Source organism: Sorex fumeus, unplaced genomic scaffold (assembly GCF_029834395.1).
Source record: "Sorex fumeus unplaced genomic scaffold, SorFum_2.1 ptg000044l, whole genome shotgun sequence".
In the NCBI taxonomy this organism is placed as follows: domain Eukaryota; kingdom Metazoa; phylum Chordata; class Mammalia; order Eulipotyphla; family Soricidae; genus Sorex; species Sorex fumeus.
The window spans coordinates 54,615,347-54,639,162 of NW_026606101.1; the positions used below are offsets into that span (position 1 = coordinate 54,615,347).

The 23,816-nt window shown below is 43.5% G+C and overlaps 1 protein-coding gene across 1 annotated transcript in view; it reads left to right on the forward strand.

Moving 5' to 3' along the window:
• The window catches only part of LPP (LIM domain containing preferred translocation partner in lipoma), a 758,624-nt gene that overhangs the window by 352,457 nt on the left and 382,351 nt on the right, over positions 1-23,816 (forward strand). The window contains exon 7 of the mRNA XM_056121924.1: positions 23,376-23,498. Within this exon, the coding sequence (XP_055977899.1) occupies positions 23,376-23,498 (123 nt within the window). The remainder of the gene's footprint in view (positions 1-23,375; positions 23,499-23,816) is intronic.

The window sequence follows — 23,816 nt, forward strand, 5'->3', positions numbered from 1 at the left end:
ATTAGTAAAGAATTCTTAAATATACTCAGACTTGTGGGATTTTAATTAAATTGTTCCAGTTACTGCTCACTCTGTGATAGCACCGGTTAACCAAATTTTAGGCCAGCATATTTCAAATTCGGTCTGGGTAAAACTTGGGGAGGAGAAAGGGCTTGCTAACTTCAGATTGCTAGGTTAGGCCCAAAGGATTAAATTTTATAACATAGGAAGAAAACTAAGAGAAATTAAATTGCTCTGAAGCTTGCCTTTGAAGCCTCAGATTTACCCTTTTATATTAGACTTATAATAAAAGCTCCCCAAATCTAGCCTAACTCTGAGACATGAGATCATTATGAAATAGCTGTTGAGTCTTCTAGAACTCACCTAGTATAATGCATCAGCATCTCATTACACAGTAAACACTCTGCTAACTTTTATAGATGCTCTCCAATATACTTAACATTCTACTGAGCACCTGGGTCTCAGGAACTTATATCATGTGTTTTTCAAAATTCTTCTCCTCAGCTTGTATCATTTCTTCTAATTTCAGAGGAGAGCAGTATAAATAAGAAAATGAGTACAATTTGGTTAGTATCTCACTAGCTTAAACTCAGTTACTTTAAATCTAAGTGGAGAACTTGACTTCATTGAATTTTTTATATATTTTTAAATTTTTTTATTGAATCACCCTGAGATATAGTTACACAGCTTTTATGTTTTAGTTTTCATCATACAGTGACCGAATACCCATCCCTCCACCAGTGCACATTTTCCAACACCAATGTCCCCAGTATGTCCCCTACCCCACATCCCATCCCTCTCACTATCTCTATGGCAGTTTGGCCCATACTCTCTCTTTACTTTTGGGCATTATGGTTTGCAATACAGATTCTGAGAGACCATCATGTTTGATCCTTTATCTACTTTAAACACACATCTCCCATTCAAAATGATCCCTCCAACCATCATTGACTTCGAGATCCCTTTTCTATCCCAGCTGCCTTCTCCCCCAGCTCATGAGGCAGGCTTCCGACTGTGGAATAATCTTACTGACTTTGTTTCTACTGTTCTTGGGTTTGACTCCATTTTAAGTTTTAGACACAAGCTCAATAGAGTTTATAGATTTGATTAAAATAAAATATATCACCTAAAAGAAAATCTTCCAGTAGGAATCAGAAGGGAGAGAAAGTTGTAATTGAACAGTATTGCTGTTCATTAATCCCTTGTTATTTATCTTGAATCTTTAATATAGACTAGGCGTTATATTATTGGTAAGTCAACTGTAGTTTTTTGATTAGCACTCAATTTTGAACATCACCTGAAAAATAAAAAAGAAACATTTCTTTTAAAAGTCTGAGGTGAAATATGATAAAATTCTGGAGGAGTGGATAGACTTTAAAATTGCAGTAAGGATAATGAGACTTGAAGCCAGCAGTATTACTTGTCTCTAGATTATCTTTAGCCTCTACTGAGGGAAATAACAATTTTCCTCCTATCTTTCCTTGTTTCCTTCTTTTTAATTTTTTTAAAAATATATATTGATGTACTGTATTGATAAGGTATCAATGAATCCATGAACAAACACAGTTATTGGTGTTTCCTATGTACATAATTCCAACACCATACCCATAACCAGGAAACCCACCATCCTCCACCAATGACCTCCATATTCTTTCCTCTTTCTCCACCTTCAATTCAACTGTGAATCAGTTGCCTTGTTTTGTTGCCTTTGACCCTTTTTTTTGCTATTTTTTTCTGTGCCTTTATATCCCATATTTGAGTGGCATCATTCTATGTCTATTCATATTTTTTTCTGACTGATTTTATTCATATTTTCTTCTACTTTTTTTCCCTTCGTCCCTTCCGCCTTCCCTTTCTTACTCCTTCCCTTTCTTACTCCTTCCCCTTCTCCCTCCCTCCCTCCCTCCCTCCCTCCCTCCCTCCCTCCCTCCCTCCCTCCCTCCCTCCCTCCCTCCTTTCTTTCTTTCTTTCTTTCTTTCTTTCTTTCTTTCTTTCTTTCTTTCCCTCCCTCCCTCCCTCCCTTCCTCCTTCCCTCCCTTCCTCCTTCTCTCCCTTCCTCCTTCCCTCCCTCCCTCCCTCCCTCCCTCTCTTCCTCCCTTCCTCCCTTCCTTCCTTCCTTCTTTCCTTCCATCCTGCCTCCCTGCCTGTCTTCCTTCCTTCCTGCCTTCCTTCTTCTGTTTATCTGCATTCTTAAATTGAAGTAGAAAGTGTTTGTTTCTGCATTCATTGATATCTTATTAAAGTAAGATCATTAGTTTTCTAAGCTAATTTTTTTATCAATGGAAAGCTTTTAATAAATACAGGAATTTTATATGGAAAACTTGTTAAGATAAATTGTCTGTGCACTGCCAAAAATATATGTGATTCATACTATGTGCTTGTTCCCACATCAACAGTAAGTCCAAAGATACAATTACCCCTGCCCACTCTCTGCTTCATCATGGGGATTGTGTTTATCCCTTGGGTATCTGTACCCTGGATACCAGCCAGACTCCTTCCATGCCTAAGAGTTGTACACCTGCATAATCTGACCACAGCTGACCCTCTGAGTGTGATCTTCCTCTATTTTTACCTAAAAGAACACTTGTGTTTGTCACATGTTAGTGCACATTGTAGTGTTCTGTCTCTATCTTAATGCTCATGTGGTGAATATCTCAAATATTTTTTTCTCCATGCAATATCCTTTCCATTCTTACTGCATCCATAAGACATTCTCTGATGTCTCAATTTAGCTCTTCTCCATCCCCTCTTTCATGTATCTTGTATTTTTATCTTGCATCTTGCATTTTATTTACTTTAATACTCAAGCTTCCTAAATTCCGCCCTATAAAATGGATATTTGTGAATAAATGGCATTTCTAATGTGATCTTAAACAGATGGAGAACAAAGAACAATTGATTATACTTTAAAAAAAACCCTGACTTTCTTATCAGTGTTTCATAAATTTTGGGTAAATATTTATAAGAGAAAGTGACTGAAGTGGGGAGATAAAACTCAAGAGAGAGGAATGGAGCTTGGCTTTAAGCCAAAATTATAGCCATCGCTTTAATTCATTGTAGCCTAATAAACTTGTGTTATCTGTTGGATACTTGATGGTTAGCCTTTCCCCCTTTTCATTTCACAGCAGTATTATGGAGTATGCTTTGATAGAGAAACCTTAGAGCAGCAAATCCCATTCTTACATTTATTACCTGGGTGACATGACCATGTTGAGTCTTCTCTTATTCTTGGTGTCCTCTTTCAGGAAATTGGCATACCAGGATATGCAAATTGCCAGAATCTCTGGTAGACTCCAATGAGATAATGTTTGTTAAACTGCTTTCTAAGCTCATGCACTTCTGTTACTAATGGCATTCCTTCCACCCCCTGCTATGTTCCCAGAGATAATGGAAGACTGAGTAAGGAAGACTGAGTAACTGACTGTTAATGTTGCTTTTCTTAGGCTAATTCCCAGAATTAGCCTGGGATAGCAAGTTCAACTAAGATAAATTAAACAGCTTTAGAATCTTTGTTTGGAAGTATCTTTCATTGTTTTGATGATTCTTGTCACTTTAGACTTTAAACAATCCCCCTCCCATCTTTCCCATTCCTAATCTCTGAGATAAAATATAATCTATATTTTGGCCTTTCACCTCCTGCCTGATTGCTTGGATGTTCATTACTACTTTCTCTATTTCTGTGGTTCCATCAAAACGATATAACTGAATGCAGTTTCCTCTATAAAATGTTATCAGTTACCTGCTTTTGAAATGAGCACTTCATAATGTATCTTGTGAATATCTCTATATCTTTTGTATCTGCCACTACCAAAGTAACACATTAATTAAATAGAAACCGAATTATTTAATTCCAGTAAACAGCAAGAAAAGAAAATACATCACTAGTACTACCGACAACAACACAATTTTAAGCTGTTTATAATGTTAGGTAGGTTTAATATAAGGAAATGTGTTAGTATAACTTGTAAACTGGAAGAGAAAAGTAAAGATGGAGTGATTTTAACCAAAATTCTGGAGTGATAGCACAGCGGGTAGGGCGTTCGCCTTACACGCGGCCAACATGGCCAACCCAAGTTCAATTCCTCTGCCCCTCTTGGAGAGCCCGGCAAGCTACCGAGAGTATTCGATATGCCAGACACAGTAACAACAAAGTCTCCAATGGAGACGTTACTGGCCCGCTCGAGCAAATCGACAATCAATGGGAGGGCCTGTTTTTGAAAGAATACAATTCTAGAAAGGTGATATGCCCATAGCCTCTCTACTTAATTAAAGCATAATTGTCTCACCCTATCTTCCCAGTTCACTAATAAGATTTTGTTGGATTAATTACTAGTATTAGTTTTTGGAATGGCTGGAGCAATAGCACAGTGGTAGGGCGTTTGCCTTGCACGCAGCCAACATGACCGACCCGAGTTCGATTCCTCCGCCCCTCTCGGAGAGCCTGGCAAGCTACCGAGAGTATCTCGCCCGCACAGCAGAGCCTGGCAAGCTCCCCGTGATGTATTCGATATGCCAAACACAGTAAAAACAAAGTCTCCAATGGAGACGTTACTGGGCCCCCTCGAGCAAATCGATGAACAACGGGAGGGCCTTTACCTTTAGTTTTTGGAGTCAACTTTTCTAAACATTCAGAATAATCTTCTGTCTCTAATGCACTTGCAATTTTTTGAAGAAAACTACAATAGTTATTCCCCTCTCCATTTTTTTTAAACTGAAGTTTTAAGTGGGAGAACTGTTTACTGTTTGAAGATTGTGTGGGTTTGGGCAGGAGAGAGAGTAGAATGGGCACTTGACTTGCATGCATTTATCCCTGTTTTGATCTTCAACACCTCATATGATCCCATGAGCAAGGCAAGGATTGGTCCCTGAGTGCATAACAGCAGTAAGCCCAGATCAAAGCTAGATGTGGCCCAAAAACCCACCATTCTCCCATCTTTCTATCCTCATTATAATTTGATAATCTCACAATTGATGGCCCATTATTAAAATAACTTTACTACTTGTGATTTCTTATAATCATGAGATCATTATATAAGATAACTATGATTTTGTTTCTTTTATTTAAGTTTTGAGGCTACACCTACACAAATGCTAGAATTAACTTCTGAGTTTGCTTGAGAGTGGATTTTTTTCTCTTACTCTGTAGACCATGTACCATCAGCGAGACTGAAGGTGTTTCCAGCATATGATTATCTCTTCTACAGTGTTTCCTTAAACTGGAACATGTTTATTTCATAGGCTTTTAAGAAGATTCATTGAAATAATTATGTCTGAGATAGCCCATTGGAAACATACTTTGCAGTATAGATATTCAGATTTTTCATTCTTCTTCAATGGAATATTATTCCAGACAAGTTAAAACAATTTGGGGTTAGCATTTTATTATTCTTATGTGAAATTGTTTGAATAGCTATTTAAATTCCTCTTTTAATTCTAATAGTTTTTCAACCTGATTTTCTTTCTCTTTTAGTCATTTATAATTGATTAAGTTTTTCTCCAACATCTTTTATCTATACATTTTGAGAGGTGGTGCTGAGCACATAAATTAGAACTTAAGGATGTTTAAAGGGATGTTTTCACCCTTATTCACTTCTGTGGGAAGCTTCTTTTCATAATAGCTTTGTATATGTGATATAGGGTGTCTGATGTAGGGACTGAACCTTTCTCCTTTGTTTTCAAATTTGGTAACATAGCAAAGGTAATGAAAAGAATCAAGGAAAATGATGCACTAAGCATGCTAAATTAGTATATAAAGATAGGATTAAACTTTGAAAGACTTTGATACTGGATCTCAGTTGTTTCAATCAAATTTCTGGGATAAGTGAGAAAGTGGACTCTAAGGTGTATCATAAGCAAATTTAGTGGTTCTGAATTATCAAAATGGAGACAAAAAAACCCATTTTATCCTGAGATTATAAAGCACATCCAATACTGAAAATACCTGGCATATTCTATTTCCTTCCACATGCAACACTGGGGACCAAAAATATGTCAGCTAGTCCATTTACTTTATAGATTCAAATGATTATTATCCTCTTCACTTCTCCTCAACTAATGTTTCCTTGACAAAAACTAATCATTTCGTCAATTTTTTTAAACTTCCACTATGTTAAATTCATATTAATTGTTTCAAAGTATTAGAAAATATTTCTTGATTCAGATGACTTTATGGAATTTGTGGAATCTCTTACAGATATGTTTTTACATGTAATGTTGCAACCCTCAGCAGACGAACACACACACTTATGCTCTCTATCTCTCTGTCTCTGTCTCTTTCTCTCTTTCTCTCTCTCTCTCTGTTACACACACATAGAGCACAGGAAAAAATTGGTTTTGGGTCAACATTCTTTACCCAGGTTCCTAAAAATCTGATAACTTCTTTCTTATTTTCTTTTCCTTTTTTTAAAAAAAATCATCTAAATTGTATTCAAATTGTACCTAAATATATTGTAATTGTGTCTAAATCTAAATTGTATCGGGGTTTTAGGGGGATTTGGGGGCATTACTGGCAGAGATCAGAGAATCAAGTTGTGTTATGAACCCATAATACCCATAATAGGTTTCCCCATGAAAAAAAAAATACGTACTTCAACCCTTGAAGTGATCTACTCAGTTCTGCAATGTATTTTTTAGTGTGTCTTACAAAAGTACTCAAGAACAACAATGTTAGTATAGGAAAAGACATAGTTTGCAGAACCCCAATATTGTCCTGCATTTATTTGAATCATAAATGCTCTTTTCTTATCTCTTTTAAATAAAGGGGTTCACTAAAAGTGATTTTATTTTATAGCAAAGGGCTTCGCTTCTAAAAGGAAGTTTCTCCTCTTTATTTTACTCTTCATTCATCCTATTATTGTGATTCTTATTATTCATATTTTATTGAAGCATAAATTGATAGTATGCATTTCCATGTTCTTGTCATAGTTATGCAAATTTACCTACTTCTTTAATTCCAAGTAGCTACTTCAGCAACACATCATTGATATTATTTTTGTAAGAATTAGAATTCAATACAATCATCCAGCAAATCAATAGATTTAGTTTAAAGTATAGATTTTTTGGTTTGCTCTTACTTTCTGCTTTCTTACCTTTCTAGAACAATGAATACTGAAGCAGTGGGGTGTGTAATCAAGTAAAGCCCACTATCTTCTTTTCTGATCCTTACCAAGAACTAGGTTGATGTCAGTTTTGTTGTCCAATTCTCCGATGGGTTTCCTTATGACTGAGTTTGCCGCTAACCGAGTGGCATACAAGTCATGAATATAACTCTAGTCTCATACGTGGTTGCAACTCAGAAATCTAAAGGAAGACCCTGAAATTCATCGTGTTTAAAGATAGAAATTGAGAGGTAGGGAGGGGCTGCCAGACAGTGGCACATGAAGAATAAAGACATCCTTTTCATCCTTGCGAAATGGGTGGGTAAGGTTGCCATTAGACCAGACCCATCCATATAAAGGAGTTTATCTGAAGATACTAGGTAAATGAGTTCTGTCAAAAGCAGGGGGAATGGAGCCGTGTATCTTTTATTTCCACCCTCTTCCCCCCACATTTTTATCTCCCTCCCTTTTATTCTGATACTGGATTTTTGTTTTCCATGTTCAATATTCTCTTTCCAACAATTATTTTTATCTCCTTTTATGTTGTGATTATTAATAATGAGCCATAAACATGATCTTGTGGTTTATCTTGGCTAGAACTCATTTTCATGGCAATTTTGTTACATGTTTCTTAGTTCAGATATTTAATAGAGGGGAGTATATTAGTCTAGCTCCTGTTTTTTCTCACAGATCAAAGGTTAGGTTAACCAACTTGTTTATGAACCTTTGGACAGCTGCTCTGCTTTGCTGATGTGGAATTCAGTGTTTTGAAGGTGGAGGGATGGTCACATTCTTTAAAACATGCTTCTTTTGCAATAATGAATGGGAAATGTACTATTTTAAAGAGATATCAGTTGACCAGACCAAACTTATTAACTTTCAGTCAAGAACTGAAAAGGATGAATTTTAAGAAAAAGTGATGAGAAAATAAAACAAGGCATGTATCAAACCTAATCTTTCCATTTTAAGCTTGATGTTTCAAGCAGCTAGATGTTTGAAAAATTCTCTTTTGTTGTTGCTTTACTTCCTGCTTTTTTAGTGTCATGTTCCCAGTTGCCAAGTTATTATTCTAGTTACAATTGTGAAAATGCTTTCTCTATTTCGAATGCTTCAGTTTTTGTTCAAAGATGTTTTTTTGAGGCATCTACTCTACAGTCCTTAACCTATGGTAGAAATGAATCTTCTTACATAATAACAAAACTCAGGATTTTAAAATCCTGATATTGCATAACCTGTTAAGAAATATTGAATTGTATTTCTATTCACTGTTAGATAATAAATCTTAGGAAAAGGAGTTATTTTTCTTTTGAAAAATCTTTTGGATAAGTCTTATCCAAATATAGTTTCAAAGAACATAGTTCATTTGCTATCATTGGGCAAATTCAAAGTAATATATTCCAATGATCTGTAGAATTCTTGATAGTGGAGACCATGACTTCTTCAGTTCTCATGCATGACCTTTTCCATAGTGTGGCATGAAAAATGGACCATTTTCCAAATCAACAAGAAGGACATCCTGTGATATTTTTCTCAGAAATATTGAGAAGGAAAACCTAGCAAATTGCCAGGTTATCAGTTATGTCTTTATTGTAGCAGGTAATTTTGATGAAAGAGTGAAGTGCAATTTTGGGAAGGTCAACACTTCAACTTTCTGAGTAAGAAGGTGAATTAATCCAATAGAAACTAAAACATTATTTTTCTCTTCCAACTTTCAGATCATATTCAACACAGTGATATTTCCGTTAGATACAAGAGGTTCTATTTACTGAGAACTTACTATTAAATTTTGTCACTCTTCACTCATTATCTGAATCAGGATGAGAAGGGAGTTTATATTATTATATACCATGGAGAATTATATTGAGCAATGATTTTAGTTTTTTTTTCCATTTTAATTGTATTCAGATCTATCTCAGACATTGGGTAGATTGTCTAATGTTATTTTTTTGATGTCATGAACTGTATAATAGAAGTTGATTTTCCCCAGGAGCTTGTTTTTATTTTGCATCAAAATAATTTTAAAAGCCACATGCATTATTTACTGACTGTATCAGCCCAAACATTTAAGACTGTTATACACATAAATGTAATAGAGTGCAAAGAATTATTTAATACTTAAGATGGGAATAGTTTACAACTTCTATGAACTTCTTTAATTCTTGCTCAACTGAGCCTCCAAACCAAAGGTCAAACCTAAAGGTTATAAAACTGAACACCTAAAAAACCTCGATAGCCTAAGTTCAGAGCTTTTACTTTGAAAGGTAGGCATGCTTGAGGATAATTTTGTTTTTATATAAAATATAACAAACAGGGATTGGAAAAATAGGACAGCAGGCATGGCATATTCCTTGAACACATCTGATGAGGGTTTGATCCCAGGCATCCTACGTGGTCTCCTAGGCAACCAGCAGTGATTCCTGAGCACAGAACTGAGAATAAACCCTGAGCATCCCTGGATATGGCCACAAACAAACAAATATTGCAAAAGACAAAAATCAAAAATAACCAAATCCAAATTTGTGTCTTCAACTTTGTTAGCAATGCATGATAAAAATGTAATAGGCAATTTCGTTGTTTGAATTCAATATAGATTTTTGTGACCCTTTTGTTACCACCAGTTTATTTCCATTGAAAATAGAAATAATAGAATAATCAATTTCCTCAGCATAAATGAAAATGAGATTTTCTTTTAACAAAGTGGAATTTGTTCTGTTGTTAATAATGCTTCAAAAATAACAGAGGGGACATCAAATTTGCACGTAAGAAAGGTGGCAGATAGTACTTAATTAAAGGCATATTCAGAGCAAGTCCCAGGCATGCTCCTGAAGGCTCTTGTTTGTCCCCAGTGCCAGAGGCTCTGATCAGCACCTTGTACCATGTTCCAGGCATTGAACCTCTACCATGATTAGACCATAACATTAGGAGCAGCCTCTGGTACTCCTGAGCACTACTTGGGAGGCCTTCCCCCCCAAATCAGAAGGGTTGTGCTACTTTTCTTTCTGCAGTTCCCTAAAATGACATAGTTTTATATCCACAGGCTATCAGGAAAGCTTTCCCCCAATCCCTGGACCTCCACTAAGGAATCTCTCTTAAAATGAAGGCCAGATTTGGCATCTTAAATGAAACTTCCTTTTTAACAATGATGATTATTAGTCTTCTGAAGATTTTTCCATAGAGTAATTTAAAATTAGTTTTTATATCCTACTTTGAAATATAAATGAATACTAATATATTACCTGGTACTATGTTAGAGAGGACATATTTATTCCCATTGATTAATAGTAAATAAACTTTTCATTATCAATCACCGGTGCAGAAATCAGTTCAAGCAAGATGCATATGTGGATCCTAAAATCTTTGGACAAATCTTGCTTGGTAATCAGAAATTTACCAGAGTCTCAAATTTTCATTTTCCAGACAAAGTATAGATCTAAAAGAAAGGTAAAAACTTGTATAATGGGGAAATTTAGTGGAAACTATATCAATCAAGTCCTCGACCTTGACATCATCAAAATAGGTAAAACTAATATCACAATATTCCTGATATAATGCTTTGGGAAGAAAAAAAACATATAGGATATTCTTACAAACTTTTAAAATCTCAATTATCAAACAAAATCCAGATTACTGAACTTTGTAATAAGATAAACAACTTAAATTTTTCTTGAAGTTAGTTTCATGGATTTCAGAAATTGACTAAGGAGTGGAATTAACTCTAAGCTGGAAAACTAAAAAGGCATATCATACCAATGTGTCATCTTTGACCAGATAATAGATAGAAATGATTAATTATTGGTAAAAGAATATTAGTGGAGCTGACAGAATAATTTGAGTATATGTGCTTATTAGATGAAACAGTACCTAAGTTACAGTTTTTATATGTGATAATGATTTTTAAAACTTAGGAGATTTGTGAACATGGAACTGAAGTATATGAAGGAAAGTGTATGTAACTTCTTTCAAATGATTTAACTGCAGTTACAAGCAGACAAAGAAACAAACAAACACTGTCCTCATGTTGTTCATTGATTTGCCCGAGCGGGCCCAGTAACGTCTCCATTTTGAGACTTGTTACTGCGTTTGACATATTGAATATACTCTCAGTAGCTTGCCGGGCTCAATAAACAAAAAATATCAATACAAAATATGGGTCATTGATGATTCCAAGTGAAGTATGTAAAGTATGTATAGATAAAGTTATCTAACTACTTAACTATTCTGTGAGTTTAACTTTTGGGGGGTGGCTGGCAGGCCTCAACAGGCAGTGTTCATGGCTTAGTCCTGGGCCTGAGCTTAGGAATCACTCCTGACAGAACCATTTTATGCATCAGGGATCAAATCTAGGTCAGCTGTCTGTAGGCAAGCATGTTACCTGCTGCTCCAGCCTCAAATTTTTAAAGTAAAATGTTTATTTATGAATAAGGACTAGGTAAAAATGCAGATTAGTAAATTTTCATGACTGACCACTGGTATTCATCAGTTGCAAATAGATAATCAATTGTTTCTTAGCTAATCTTAGCATATATAAAGTTAAGCTCTTGGAAATTGTCTTCTGCCTTGTACATTTTGGTTTGGAACACCACTTGAAAATCTATACTCTATGTTAATAATGGTGTAATAATTAACCTGTTATTCTATTAGTGGTATAAGAGTTATGGTTTCCAAAGAAATTATAAAACCTAGATTTGATCTGGTTTAGTTTTTTTTTTTTTTTTTTTTTATTTTTTATAATTTATTTATTTATTGAATCACTGTGGGAAAAGTTACAGAGCTTTCGGGTTTAGGTCTCAGTCATGTAGATACCGAACACATTTCCCTTTACCGATACTCATTTTTAACCCCGAACCCCAATAGACCCCCACCTCCCACCCCTCCCAATTCTTGTGAGGTAGATGAGTTCTAGTTAATACTCTATCTACTTTGACTAGATAGATTATTTCGATAAAAGATGCACAATTATTGTTAAGAGTTTACGACCCCCCCCCCCCCCAATCAGACATGCTGAAACAGCGTTGTGAAATGATTTGCTTTCTACAACTTGGTTTAAGAATAAAATGATGTCGCGCGGCCGCGATAGCGGCCGCGCGGTTTTGAATTTCTGCTATTTTACTTATTGACCCTGGAAGAATTTCTATTAAAAGTTAGCTAGTTAAGAGATTGGTTTCTGTGTCCTGGAGTCGTGGCCGTGCCGGAGAGCCGCTCGTGGGGGGCAGCTGGCGACCCCGGTGGGGCGTGGGGGACGGCCCACAAAGCCCCCCTTCCCATGAGGTCCCCGCTGCTCCCCCCCCCGAGCCCGGCTCAAACCCGCTTTCCACAAGGCTCCCGTGCGGCCGCCATCTTTCTTTCCAGAGAGGAACGGGCGGGCTGGTCAACGCCCTTCCCCCTCCGGGCAGGCTTGGTGGCGCGGATCAACACAAGTCCATTTGCTTTTCTGCTCCAAGCGGCTGGTTCTCTGTGCTAAGTCCTTGTGCCTCCGGGGCCGTGGCCGTGCCGGAGAGCCGCTCGTGGGGGGCAGCTGGCGACCCCGGTGGGGCGTGGGGGACGGCCCACAAAGCCCCCCTTCCCATGAGGTCCCCGCTGCTCCCCCCCCCGAGCCCGGCTCAAACCCGCTTTCCACAAGGCTCCCGTGCGGCCGCCATCTTTCTTTCCAGAGAGGAACGGGCGGGCTGGTCAACGCCCTTCCCCCTCCGGGCAGGCTTGGTGGCGCGGATCAACACAAGTCCATTTGCTTTTCTGCTCCAAGCGGCTGGTTCTCTGTGCTAAGTCCTTGTGCCTCCGGGGCCGTGGCCGTGCCGGAGAGCCGCTCGTGGGGGGCAGCTGGCGACCCCGGTGGGGCGTGGGGGACGGCCCACAAAGCCCCCCTTCCCATGAGGTCCCCGCTGCTCCCCCCCCCGAGCCCGGCTCAAACCCGCTTTCCACAAGGCTCCCGTGCGGCCGCCATCTTTCTTTCCAGAGAGGAACGGGCGGGCTGGTCAACGCCCTTCCCCCTCCGGGCAGGCTTGGTGGCGCGGATCAACACAAGTCCATTTGCTTTTCTGCTCCAAGCGGCTGGTTCTCTGTGCTAAGTCCTTGTGCCTCCGGGGCCGTGGCCGTGCCGGAGAGCCGCTCGTGGGGGGCAGCTGGCGACCCCGGTGGGGCGTGGGGGACGGCCCACAAAGCCCCCCTTCCCATGAGGTCCCCGCTGCTCCCCCCCCCCGAGCCCGGCTCAAACCCGCTTTCCACAAGGCTCCCGTGCGGCCGCCATCTTTCTTTCCAGAGAGGAACGGGCGGGCTGGTCAACGCCCTTCCCCCTCCGGGCAGGCTTGGTGGCGCGGATCAACACAAGTCCATTTGCTTTTCTGCTCCAAGCGGCTGGTTCTCTGTGCTAAGTCCTTGTGCCTCCGGGGCCGTGGCCGTGCCGGAGAGCCGCTCGTGGGGGGCAGCTGGCGACCCCGGTGGGGCGTGGGGGACGGCCCACAAAGCCCCCCTTCCCATGAGGTCCCCGCTGCTCCCCCCCCCGAGCCCGGCTCAAACCCGCTTTCCACAAGGCTCCCGTGCGGCCGCCATCTTTCTTTCCAGAGAGGAACGGGCGGGCTGGTCAACGCCCTTCCCCCTCCGGGCAGGCTTGGTGGCGCGGATCAACACAAGTCCATTTGCTTTTCTGCTCCAAGCGGCTGGTTCTCTGTGCTAAGTCCTTGTGCCTCCGGGGCCGTGGCCGTGCCGGAGAGCCGCTCGTGGGGGGCAGCTGGCGACCCCGGTGGGGCGTGGGGGACGGCCCACAAAGCCCCCCTTCCCATGAGGTCCCCGCTGCTCCCCCCCCCGAGCCCGGCTCAAACCCGCTTTCCACAAGGCTCCCGTGCGGCCGCCATCTTTCTTTCCAGAGAGGAACGGGCGGGCTGGTCAACGCCCTTCCCCCTCCGGGCAGGCTTGGTGGCGCGGATCAACACAAGTCCATTTGCTTTTCTGCTCCAAGCGGCTGGTTCTCTGTGCTAAGTCCTTGTGCCTCCGGGGCCGTGGCCGTGCCGGAGAGCCGCTCGTGGGGGGCAGCTGGCGACCCCGGTGGGGCGTGGGGGACGGCCCACAAAGCCCCCCTTCCCATGAGGTCCCCGCTGCTCCCCCCCCCCGAGCCCGGCTCAAACCCGCTTTCCACAAGGCTCCCGTGCGGCCGCCATCTTTCTTTCCAGAGAGGAACGGGCGGGCTGGTCAACGCCCTTCCCCCTCCGGGCAGGCTTGGTGGCGCGGATCAACACAAGTCCATTTGCTTTTCTGCTCCAAGCGGCTGGTTCTCTGTGCTAAGTCCTTGTGCCTCCGGGGCCGTGGCCGTGCCGGAGAGCCGCTCGTGGGGGGCAGCTGGCGACCCCGGTGGGGCGTGGGGGACGGCCCACAAAGCCCCCCTTCCCATGAGGTCCCCGCTGCTCCCCCCCCCGAGCCCGGCTCAAACCCGCTTTCCACAAGGCTCCCGTGCGGCCGCCATCTTTCTTTCCAGAGAGGAACGGGCGGGCTGGTCAACGCCCTTCCCCCTCCGGGCAGGCTTGGTGGCGCGGATCAACACAAGTCCATTTGCTTTTCTGCTCCAAGCGGCTGGTTCTCTGTGCTAAGTCCTTGTGCCTCCGGGGCCATGGCCGTGCCGGAGAGCCGCTCGTGGGGGGCAGCTGGCGACCCCGGTGGGGCGTGGGGGACGGCCCACAAAGCCCCCCTTCCCATGAGGTCCCCGCTGCTCCCCCCCCCGAGCCCGGCTCAAACCCGCTTTCCACAAGGCTCCCGTGCGGCCGCCATCTTTCTTTCCAGAGAGGAACGGGCGGGCTGGTCAACGCCCTTCCCCCTCCGGGCAGGCTTGGTGGCGCGGATCAACACAAGTCCATTTGCTTTTCTGCTCCAAGCGGCTGGTTCTCTGTGCTAAGTCCTTGTGCCTCCGGGGCCGTGGCCGTGCCGGAGAGCCGCTCGTGGGGGGCAGCTGGCGACCCCGGTGGGGCGTGGGGGACGGCCCACAAAGCCCCCCTTCCCATGAGGTCCCCGCTGCTCCCCCCCCCGAGCCCGGCTCAAACCCGCTTTCCACAAGGCTCCCGTGCGGCCGCCATCTTTCTTTCCAGAGAGGAACGGGCGGGCTGGTCAACGCCCTTCCCCCTCCGGGCAGGCTTGGTGGCGCGGATCAACACAAGTCCATTTGCTTTTCTGCTCCAAGCGGCTGGTTCTCTGTGCTAAGTCCTTGTGCCTCCGGGGCCGTGGCCGTGCCGGAGAGCCGCTCGTGGGGGGCAGCTGGCGACCCCGGTGGGGCGTGGGGGACGGCCCACAAAGCCCCCCTTCCCATGAGGTCCCCGCTGCTCCCCCCCCGAGCCCGGCTCAAACCCGCTTTCCACAAGGCTCCCGTGCGGCCGCCATCTTTCTTTCCAGAGAGGAACGGGCGGGCTGGTCAACGCCCTTCCCCCTCCGGGCAGGCTTGGTGGCGCGGATCAACACAAGTCCATTTGCTTTTCTGCTCCAAGCGGCTGGTTCTCTGTGCTAAGTCCTTGTGCCTCCGGGGCCGTGGCCGTGCCGGAGAGCCGCTCGTGGGGGGCAGCTGGCGACCCCGGTGGGGCGTGGGGGACGGCCCACAAAGCCCCCCTTCCCATGAGGTCCCCGCTGCTCCCCCCCCCCGAGCCCGGCTCAAACCCGCTTTCCACAAGGCTCCCGTGCGGCCGCCATCTTTCTTTCCAGAGAGGAACGGGCGGGCTGGTCAACGCCCTTCCCCCTCCGGGCAGGCTTGGTGGCGCGGATCAACACAAGTCCATTTGCTTTTCTGCTCCAAGCGGCTGGTTCTCTGTGCTAAGTCCTTGTGCCTCCGGGGCCGTGGCCGTGCCGGAGAGCCGCTCGTGGGGGGCAGCTGGCGACCCCGGTGGGGCGTGGGGGACGGCCCACAAAGCCCCCCTTCCCATGAGGTCCCCGCTGCTCCCCCCCCCCGAGCCCGGCTCAAACCCGCTTTCCACAAGGCTCCCGTGCGGCCGCCATCTTTCTTTCCAGAGAGGAACGGGCGGGCTGGTCAACGCCCTTCCCCCTCCGGGCAGGCTTGGTGGCGCGGATCAACACAAGTCCATTTGCTTTTCTGCTCCAAGCGGCTGGTTCTCTGTGCTAAGTCCTTGTGCCTCCGGGGCCGTGGCCGTGCCGGAGAGCCGCTCGTGGGGGGCAGCTGGCGACCCCGGTGGGGCGTGGGGGACGGCCCACAAAGCCCCCCTTCCCATGAGGTCCCCGCTGCTCCCCCCCCCCGAGCCCGGCTCAAACCCGCTTTCCACAAGGCTCCCGTGCGGCCGCCATCTTTCTTTCCAGAGAGGAACGGGCGGGCTGGTCAACGCCCTTCCCCCTCCGGGCAGGCTTGGTGGCGCGGATCAACACAAGTCCATTTGCTTTTCTGCTCCAAGCGGCTGGTTCTCTGTGCTAAGTCCTTGTGCCTCCGGGGCCGTGGCCGTGCCGGAGAGCCGCTCGTGGGGGGCAGCTGGCGACCCCGGTGGGGCGTGGGGGACGGCCCACAAAGCCCCCCTTCCCATGAGGTCCCCGCTGCTCCCCCCCCCGAGCCCGGCTCAAACCCGCTTTCCACAAGGCTCCCGTGCGGCCGCCATCTTTCTTTCCAGAGAGGAACGGGCGGGCTGGTCAACGCCCTTCCCCCTCCGGGCAGGCTTGGTGGCGCGGATCAACACAAGTCCATTTGCTTTTCTGCTCCAAGCGGCTGGTTCTCTGTGCTAAGTCCTTGTGCCTCCGGGGCCGTGGCCGTGCCGGAGAGCCGCTCGTGGGGGGCAGCTGGCGACCCCGGTGGGGCGTGGGGGACGGCCCACAAAGCCCCCCTTCCCATGAGGTCCCCGCTGCTCCCCCCCCCGAGCCCGGCTCAAACCCGCTTTCCACAAGGCTCCCGTGCGGCCGCCATCTTTCTTTCCAGAGAGGAACGGGCGGGCTGGTCAACGCCCTTCCCCCTCCGGGCAGGCTTGGTGGCGCGGATCAACACAAGTCCATTTGCTTTTCTGCTCCAAGCGGCTGGTTCTCTGTGCTAAGTCCTTGTGCCTCCGGGGCCGTGGCCGTGCCGGAGAGCCGCTCGTGGGGGGCAGCTGGCGACCCCGGTGGGGCGTGGGGGACGGCCCACAAAGCCCCCCTTCCCATGAGGTCCCCGCTGCTCCCCCCCCCGAGCCCGGCTCAAACCCGCTTTCCACAAGGCTCCCGTGCGGCCGCCATCTTTCTTTCCAGAGAGGAACGGGCGGGCTGGTCAACGCCCTTCCCCCTCCGGGCAGGCTTGGTGGCGCGGATCAACACAAGTCCATTTGCTTTTCTGCTCCAAGCGGCTGGTTCTCTGTGCTAAGTCCTTGTGCCTCCGGGGCCGTGGCCGTGCCGGAGAGCCGCTCGTGGGGGGCAGCTGGCGACCCCGGTGGGGCGTGGGGGACGGCCCACAAAGCCCCCCTTCCCATGAGGTCCCCGCTGCTCCCCCCCCCGAGCCCGGCTCAAACCCGCTTTCCACAAGGCTCCCGTGCGGCCGCCATCTTTCTTTCCAGAGAGGAACGGGCGTGATCTGGTTTAGTTTTTGCATCTGTATATTTTATTTTTAGAAATTAGTGTAAATATTTCATCAAAAATGAAATAACTGGTTTGATTATGAGAATTTTTGTGTCTTTATCAAGAGGGCTAATCACCTCTTGGAACTTTTAATTTAATCATAAAAATTTATCGGGGAAATAATGGAGAGAGAGAGAGAGAGAGCGCTACACAGCCCAAGCAGATACAGGCCAAAGAGGCCCCTCTGGGCACTTTTTTTAAGCTGTCATTAAACTTCATTTGTCAGCCTTGCTGCAGTCACCACTCTGCCAAATATTGACTCAATGGTACCTAAGCTCAGTTGCTCTATGTTTCTCTCATTTTCTCATTTTGGACTGCTCTGCTAATGATCTGCTTCTTAGAATAATTGTGAGGGAGTATAACCCCCCATATGCAATTTTAAACCAATGGGAACTGTAGTATGAGTACACAGTCTTTTATTCACACATGGGATAGGAAGACATCAGGCATCACAGACCATTCAGAAGATATCTCAGAATTAACAGAGGGATGTATGCTAGCTACCTTTGTTTCCATTGGCTCAATTTAACTTGACAGTTCTCTCCTCTATTTAACTCTTCCTAGTCCAATAGAAAGGGAATTTCTGAGGATGTTTCTTGGGGTTGATTTCCAAAATAGTGACTTGCACATAAGACTTTGTCCCAGACTTTGTGCTTTTTGTTAGAATCTGCCAAAAAATGTTAATGAAAATTTTCTAGTATGGTTGAAGAATTGTTTTGTTATTAAAATGACAATCTTTTAGGATGTTATGTGGAATTTATAAAGTAAATGTAGGCAAAGGATAATCTTCCTGATTGTTATTTGGCCTCGGGAAGATCATTAGTCCACTGGTAAAGCAACGTGATGTTTGGGAATTTAGAGATGATATATTGGAAAGAGTATAAGATTCTTGTTACCAAGTTATAGAACTAATGTATCTGGTATCTAGCATAATGTTGAGCTTAGTGTGATCTCAAATCTAAAGGACCAGAGAGTATGAGGCAAGAGTTCCAAGAGTATTGGGATGATGGATATCAGACAGAATTTCAGTCATTTGAACTGAGACTCAGTATAGAGATTTGATAGTGAGAAAAAGCTCTAGTTAATCCATGATGAGGACTGAAATAAAGCAGCACAACTCCATCAAAATGAGAAATATGGAGTGGGTGTAAACCATGGTTTATGTCTTCTCCAATAGTACCAGGCAAAAACTTGTCAAATGGTATGAATCTACAATGAAAAAATAAAAAAGTGAGGAATAATTCCAATGGTCCATGAAGGAGAGAGAATATGGAGACTGGATAACCAATTGAGACGTTACATGTACAGGCTAGTTACACACTCTTAATTAGTTCTTTCGTTGTATAGCTCTAGGTAATTCTGTGACTTTTATATCTCTGTGGTTAGATAACCCAGTACTTAGGGTATGGGGAGTTGTTGTGCTTTCTGCTATAGTAAACTATAGGTGTTCAAGGTGTGACTTAATCCCATCTCCTTACTATACCCCAAGGGAACAGTTAATGAATGATACTCCCTTTAAGTAGAAGAATAATTAACAATAGGTGTATTATTCATATTAATTTATAGTTACTGGATACTATAATTAATGTTATTTATGAAAATCATCATAATTATAGCACTTTACATGTTACACAGTATTTTCCCATCCATTTGGTTATCAGAAGCTTTCAACATCACTCTGATTTAGGATAGGAAGATGTTTTACTTTATAGGTGAGAAAAGTATCCCTAGGGAGGACTTAAACCGTGCTTCAGTTGCCCACCTTACTAATGTTTTCTGTGTCTGTGTCATTATAGAGACAGATATAATTATCAGATTATTCTCATAATACGTTTCTATACGTTACATCCCTGGTGCTTTTGTGGTTCATGCAAGCACCATTGATGGCAGCTTTATTGGACTCCAAAACTGCTAGTCTGTAGAACCACCTCCTCATGGCCTTCAGGCACTGAACTGTTGGGCATACACCACTGTGTGGGCCCTCCCTATCAGGTATCTCACGTCATCCACCACCCCAAACACACACAGAAAAGACAGATTGACTACAGATTTTCTTCAATGCATTCCATAATTTTCTACCCTCCCTTTTTCAGAGAGCACATTCCTTAAGATGCATTTCATTTTTAAACATTTTATAAGTATTAATATCCTCAGGGATAAAGGTGAAATCACTTCTTTACAAAGGTCAGCACTTTGTAAACACGTATACAAAGGCAAAAACTCACTGGCCTGATTCGGTTTGATCAAACTAGATATTCAGACTCAGAGATTACCAGCCTTTCATTTCACTCTTTTTCTATGAGTAGTTGTAGCAAGAGAGGGATAGGCAACATTTATCAAGGTCTGATTTTTTTTTATTCTGAGCCATACAATATAAAATACACACACAGCTGTACCCACACATACATACTGTGTGTTTTGTATGCTATGCTTTATGCTGTATACAGATCATCCGCTGTTCAGTCATACCTCAGGAGCACTGTAGTACTGTAGCACTGTCCTCCTGTTGTTCATCTATTTGCTTGTGCGGGCCTAGTAATGTCTCCATTGTGAGACTTATCGTTACTAGAGTTAGCATATCGAATACATCACGGATAGCTTGCCAGACTTGCCATGCAGGTAAGATACTCTTGGTTGCTTGCCTGGCTCTCCGAGAGGGGCGGAGGAATGAAACCCGGGTCAGCCCAGCCGGCTGAGCAGCCTTGCACAAGGAAAATGCCCTACTACTGTGCTATCGCTCCAGCCCACCTCAAGTAGCATATACATATATTCAAAAGATGTTGATATAAAAAAGTTACTGAACGGACCTCTGATTAGACTTGTCATTTTTTCATTCATATGTAACATTCATTCATTTAGGCAAAAAATAGAACCCTTCCGTGGATTATGCCCTAAGTAATATTTTGGGAAATAATAAGAAGCAAACTAGACAATCCCTTGTCCTCATAAAGCTTATATTTTCCAGAGGAAGACTGATGTTAAACAGACAAGTGCATGTATAAGATAATGTTGGGTGGTGATAGTATGAGAAAAATTAAAGAGTATGTTTCCCTGTGATTAGGAATTTACAGAGGGATTAGCATACTGACTGAATTTATAAGAGATGATCATTGAACCAGATCTCTTTAAGGCTCTTTTATGTGAGGGCTTAAAAAGACTCATGACTCTCAGAAGATGATTTGGTGAGCAAGTCATTTGGGTAAAAGGAAGTAGTGCACTCAATAGGCAATGCTATTTACTATAATTACCTAATACAGTGTATCCACTAAAAGGATACATTGCTTGGAATATTAAAGGATGTAATGCTTGCTTGTCAGTATATCATTATGTTGTTGTGCTGCAAATATTCTAGTTTATTGATAAATGCTTTTTCTAAATTCTACCAGACACTATTCTGCTTTTTAACTCTCTGGCCAAGTACAATAGAAATTAACAAATGGCACTAACCTTCCATTATTTTAGACCTATTGGTTCGCATTACAGATACACTGTTTTTTTGATGGAATCTTTATTTTTTTTTTTAATTTTTATTAGTGAAACACCATGAGGTACAGTTGTAGACTTATAAATTTTTGTGCTTGGGTTTCGATTATACAATGTTCAAATACCCATCCCTCCACCAGTGCCCATTTTCCACCACCACGAATCCCAGTATCCCTCCCACCCCCATCCCCCCATCCCACCCTGTCTCTGTGGCAGGGCACTCCCTTTTGTTCTCTCCTTTTGGGTGTTGTGGTCTGCAAAAGAGGCACTGAGTGGCAGTTATGTTCGGTCCATAGTCTACTTTCAACATGCATCTCTCATCCTGGGAGGACCCTCCAAACACCCTTTATTTGGTGTTCCCTTCTCTATCTGAGCTGCCCTTTTCCTTAGAATGCCCGGCTGGCCTCTAAGCCGTGGAGTAATCCTCCTGGTACTTATCTCAGCTATTCTTGGGTATTAATCTCCTAGTTTGTTACTTTATGTCCCCCAGATGAGGTACAGTTATAGACTTATAAATTTTTGTGCTTGGGTTTCAGTTATACAATGATCAAGTACCCATCCCTCCACCAGTGCCCATCCTCCACCACCACGGGTCCCAGCATCCCTCCCACCCTGCCACTGTGGCAGGGCATTTAGAGACAGTTTTATTATATATGAATGACTATAATTATTTTGTGACCTTAACAAATTGCCAGAGTCCAAAGAACTAGAGTTAATCTCCAAAACTGGGTTATATGGGGGTGGAGGTGGATAGAAACCATGCGCTAGACACTGGTGGAGAGAAGCTGTGGTCCCTGTGAGGTTGGGATGTTGTTGCATTGGAGCTATTAATTTTAGTACTATAGATCAGAGTTCCTCAGTAAAAAGTGAAAAAAATATAATAACTTACTCTATTTCTAAATCCTCAGACCACCTAACTTTATATTTACTTACTTTTTTAAAAAGTTGAGGCACCATGATTATATACATGAAAGGACAGAATTTCATTCTTATAAGTTTCTAACAGCACTATTTCCACCAGTGCCCAAGTCCCTCCACCGTTATCATAGTGTTCCCCATCTACCACTGCCTCCCATTGCGGTAAGCTCGGTTATGAAGAATGGTTCTCATGGTCTATTGCCTTTGGACATTTGTTATTCAATTACGATGATTCTTTCTATCGCATATGTGAGTGTACCTTTCCTTCCATCTCACTCTGCATGATACTCTTACAGATCCATCTATGTAGAACCAGATTGTGCAATTTTATATTTTTTCATAGCTGAGTGGTATTCCATTTTGTACATATCCTGTAATTTCTTTGTCCAGTCATCTGTTCTTGGATGCTTGAAGCATTTCTATGTTATATCATTGTCAATGATGCTGCAATGAACATAGATGCACAACTGTCTTCATAAAAAAGATTTTAATCTCTTGGAGTGGTGAAAGTGCCATGTGGGCACTCAATTCTTCGTGTTTGGAGACATTTCTAAATTATTTTCCAAACAGGTTGAAAAAGTTAATAATTTCCCCAGCTAAGGTCGAGGGTTCCTTTTCCTCCACATCCTATCCAACACCGGATGTTTTTTGTTCTTTTTTAATGTGTGCCCCTCTCCTGGGTGTGAAATGATATCTCACATTTTTTTATTTGCATTTGCCTGATCATCAGTGATGCAGCACATTTTTTCATTGTTTATTGACCACCAGTGTGTCTTCTTTGATGAATTATCTGTTCAGTTCTTCCCATTTTTTGTTTGGGTTATTTTTGGTGTTGTTGTCATTGTTGCTAGTTTTACAAGTGCCATTGTTTTATACTTTTGTTTCTTCCTTTATGTTTTTGTGGTTCTAGGTATCCAATTTAAGGGCCTCATACAAGGACGGAAGGTTCTCTATCACTGAGCAATATTCCAACCTACATATACTTTTTAAACTTAGAATCTACTTTGTTGAATCCATGTTTGAGTGCAGAGCCAGACAGACCTATTACTTCCTTTGAATTCTTATACATATAAAATATTTAAAAATCATGTAAAATAGGTGAACATAAAATATGTGACTTATTATGGATCAGTTTTCTTATTTTAAAAAGGGATGCTAATTCTATTCAGCCTGATCTCACAGATTTTGTAAAAGTTCAATAAAAATGTTACGGAAAAATTGCACAATGTCGAACAATTATTTTAACCCTTCAATCTCATGCCAATTTGAACTCTTATTGAAGGACACTAGGATTTTCCTTTTGTGTAATATTTATGTTGCTTCTTGCAGGGAAACCCTGGCGGCAAGACCATTGAGGAGAGACGCTCCAGCCTGGACGCTGAGATCGACTCTTTGACTAGCATCTTGGCTGACCTTGAGTGCAGTTTGCCCTACAAGCCTCGACTTCCACAGGTAAAAACTGTTTATGTCTCCCATTGTCTGCCACAGTTATCCTATTCCTTTATGAAGAATAAGCTGCTTCTTAATACCTTTTGTTCCTTTTTTTTAATCCCCTCATGGTCAATGTCTGTTTACTCACCATCAGCTTTTTATTTGTCAATAGGAAAGTTCACTGATTTCATTTTCACTTTTTTATTGAGGTTCCATGAGTCCCAGTATCCATTGATGACAGTTTTAGGCATACCTTGTTCTAACACCATTCCTACTACAAGAGTGCTCACTTCCTCTACCAGTGTTCCATTGCTCCCCTCTCATCACCACCCTATTCCC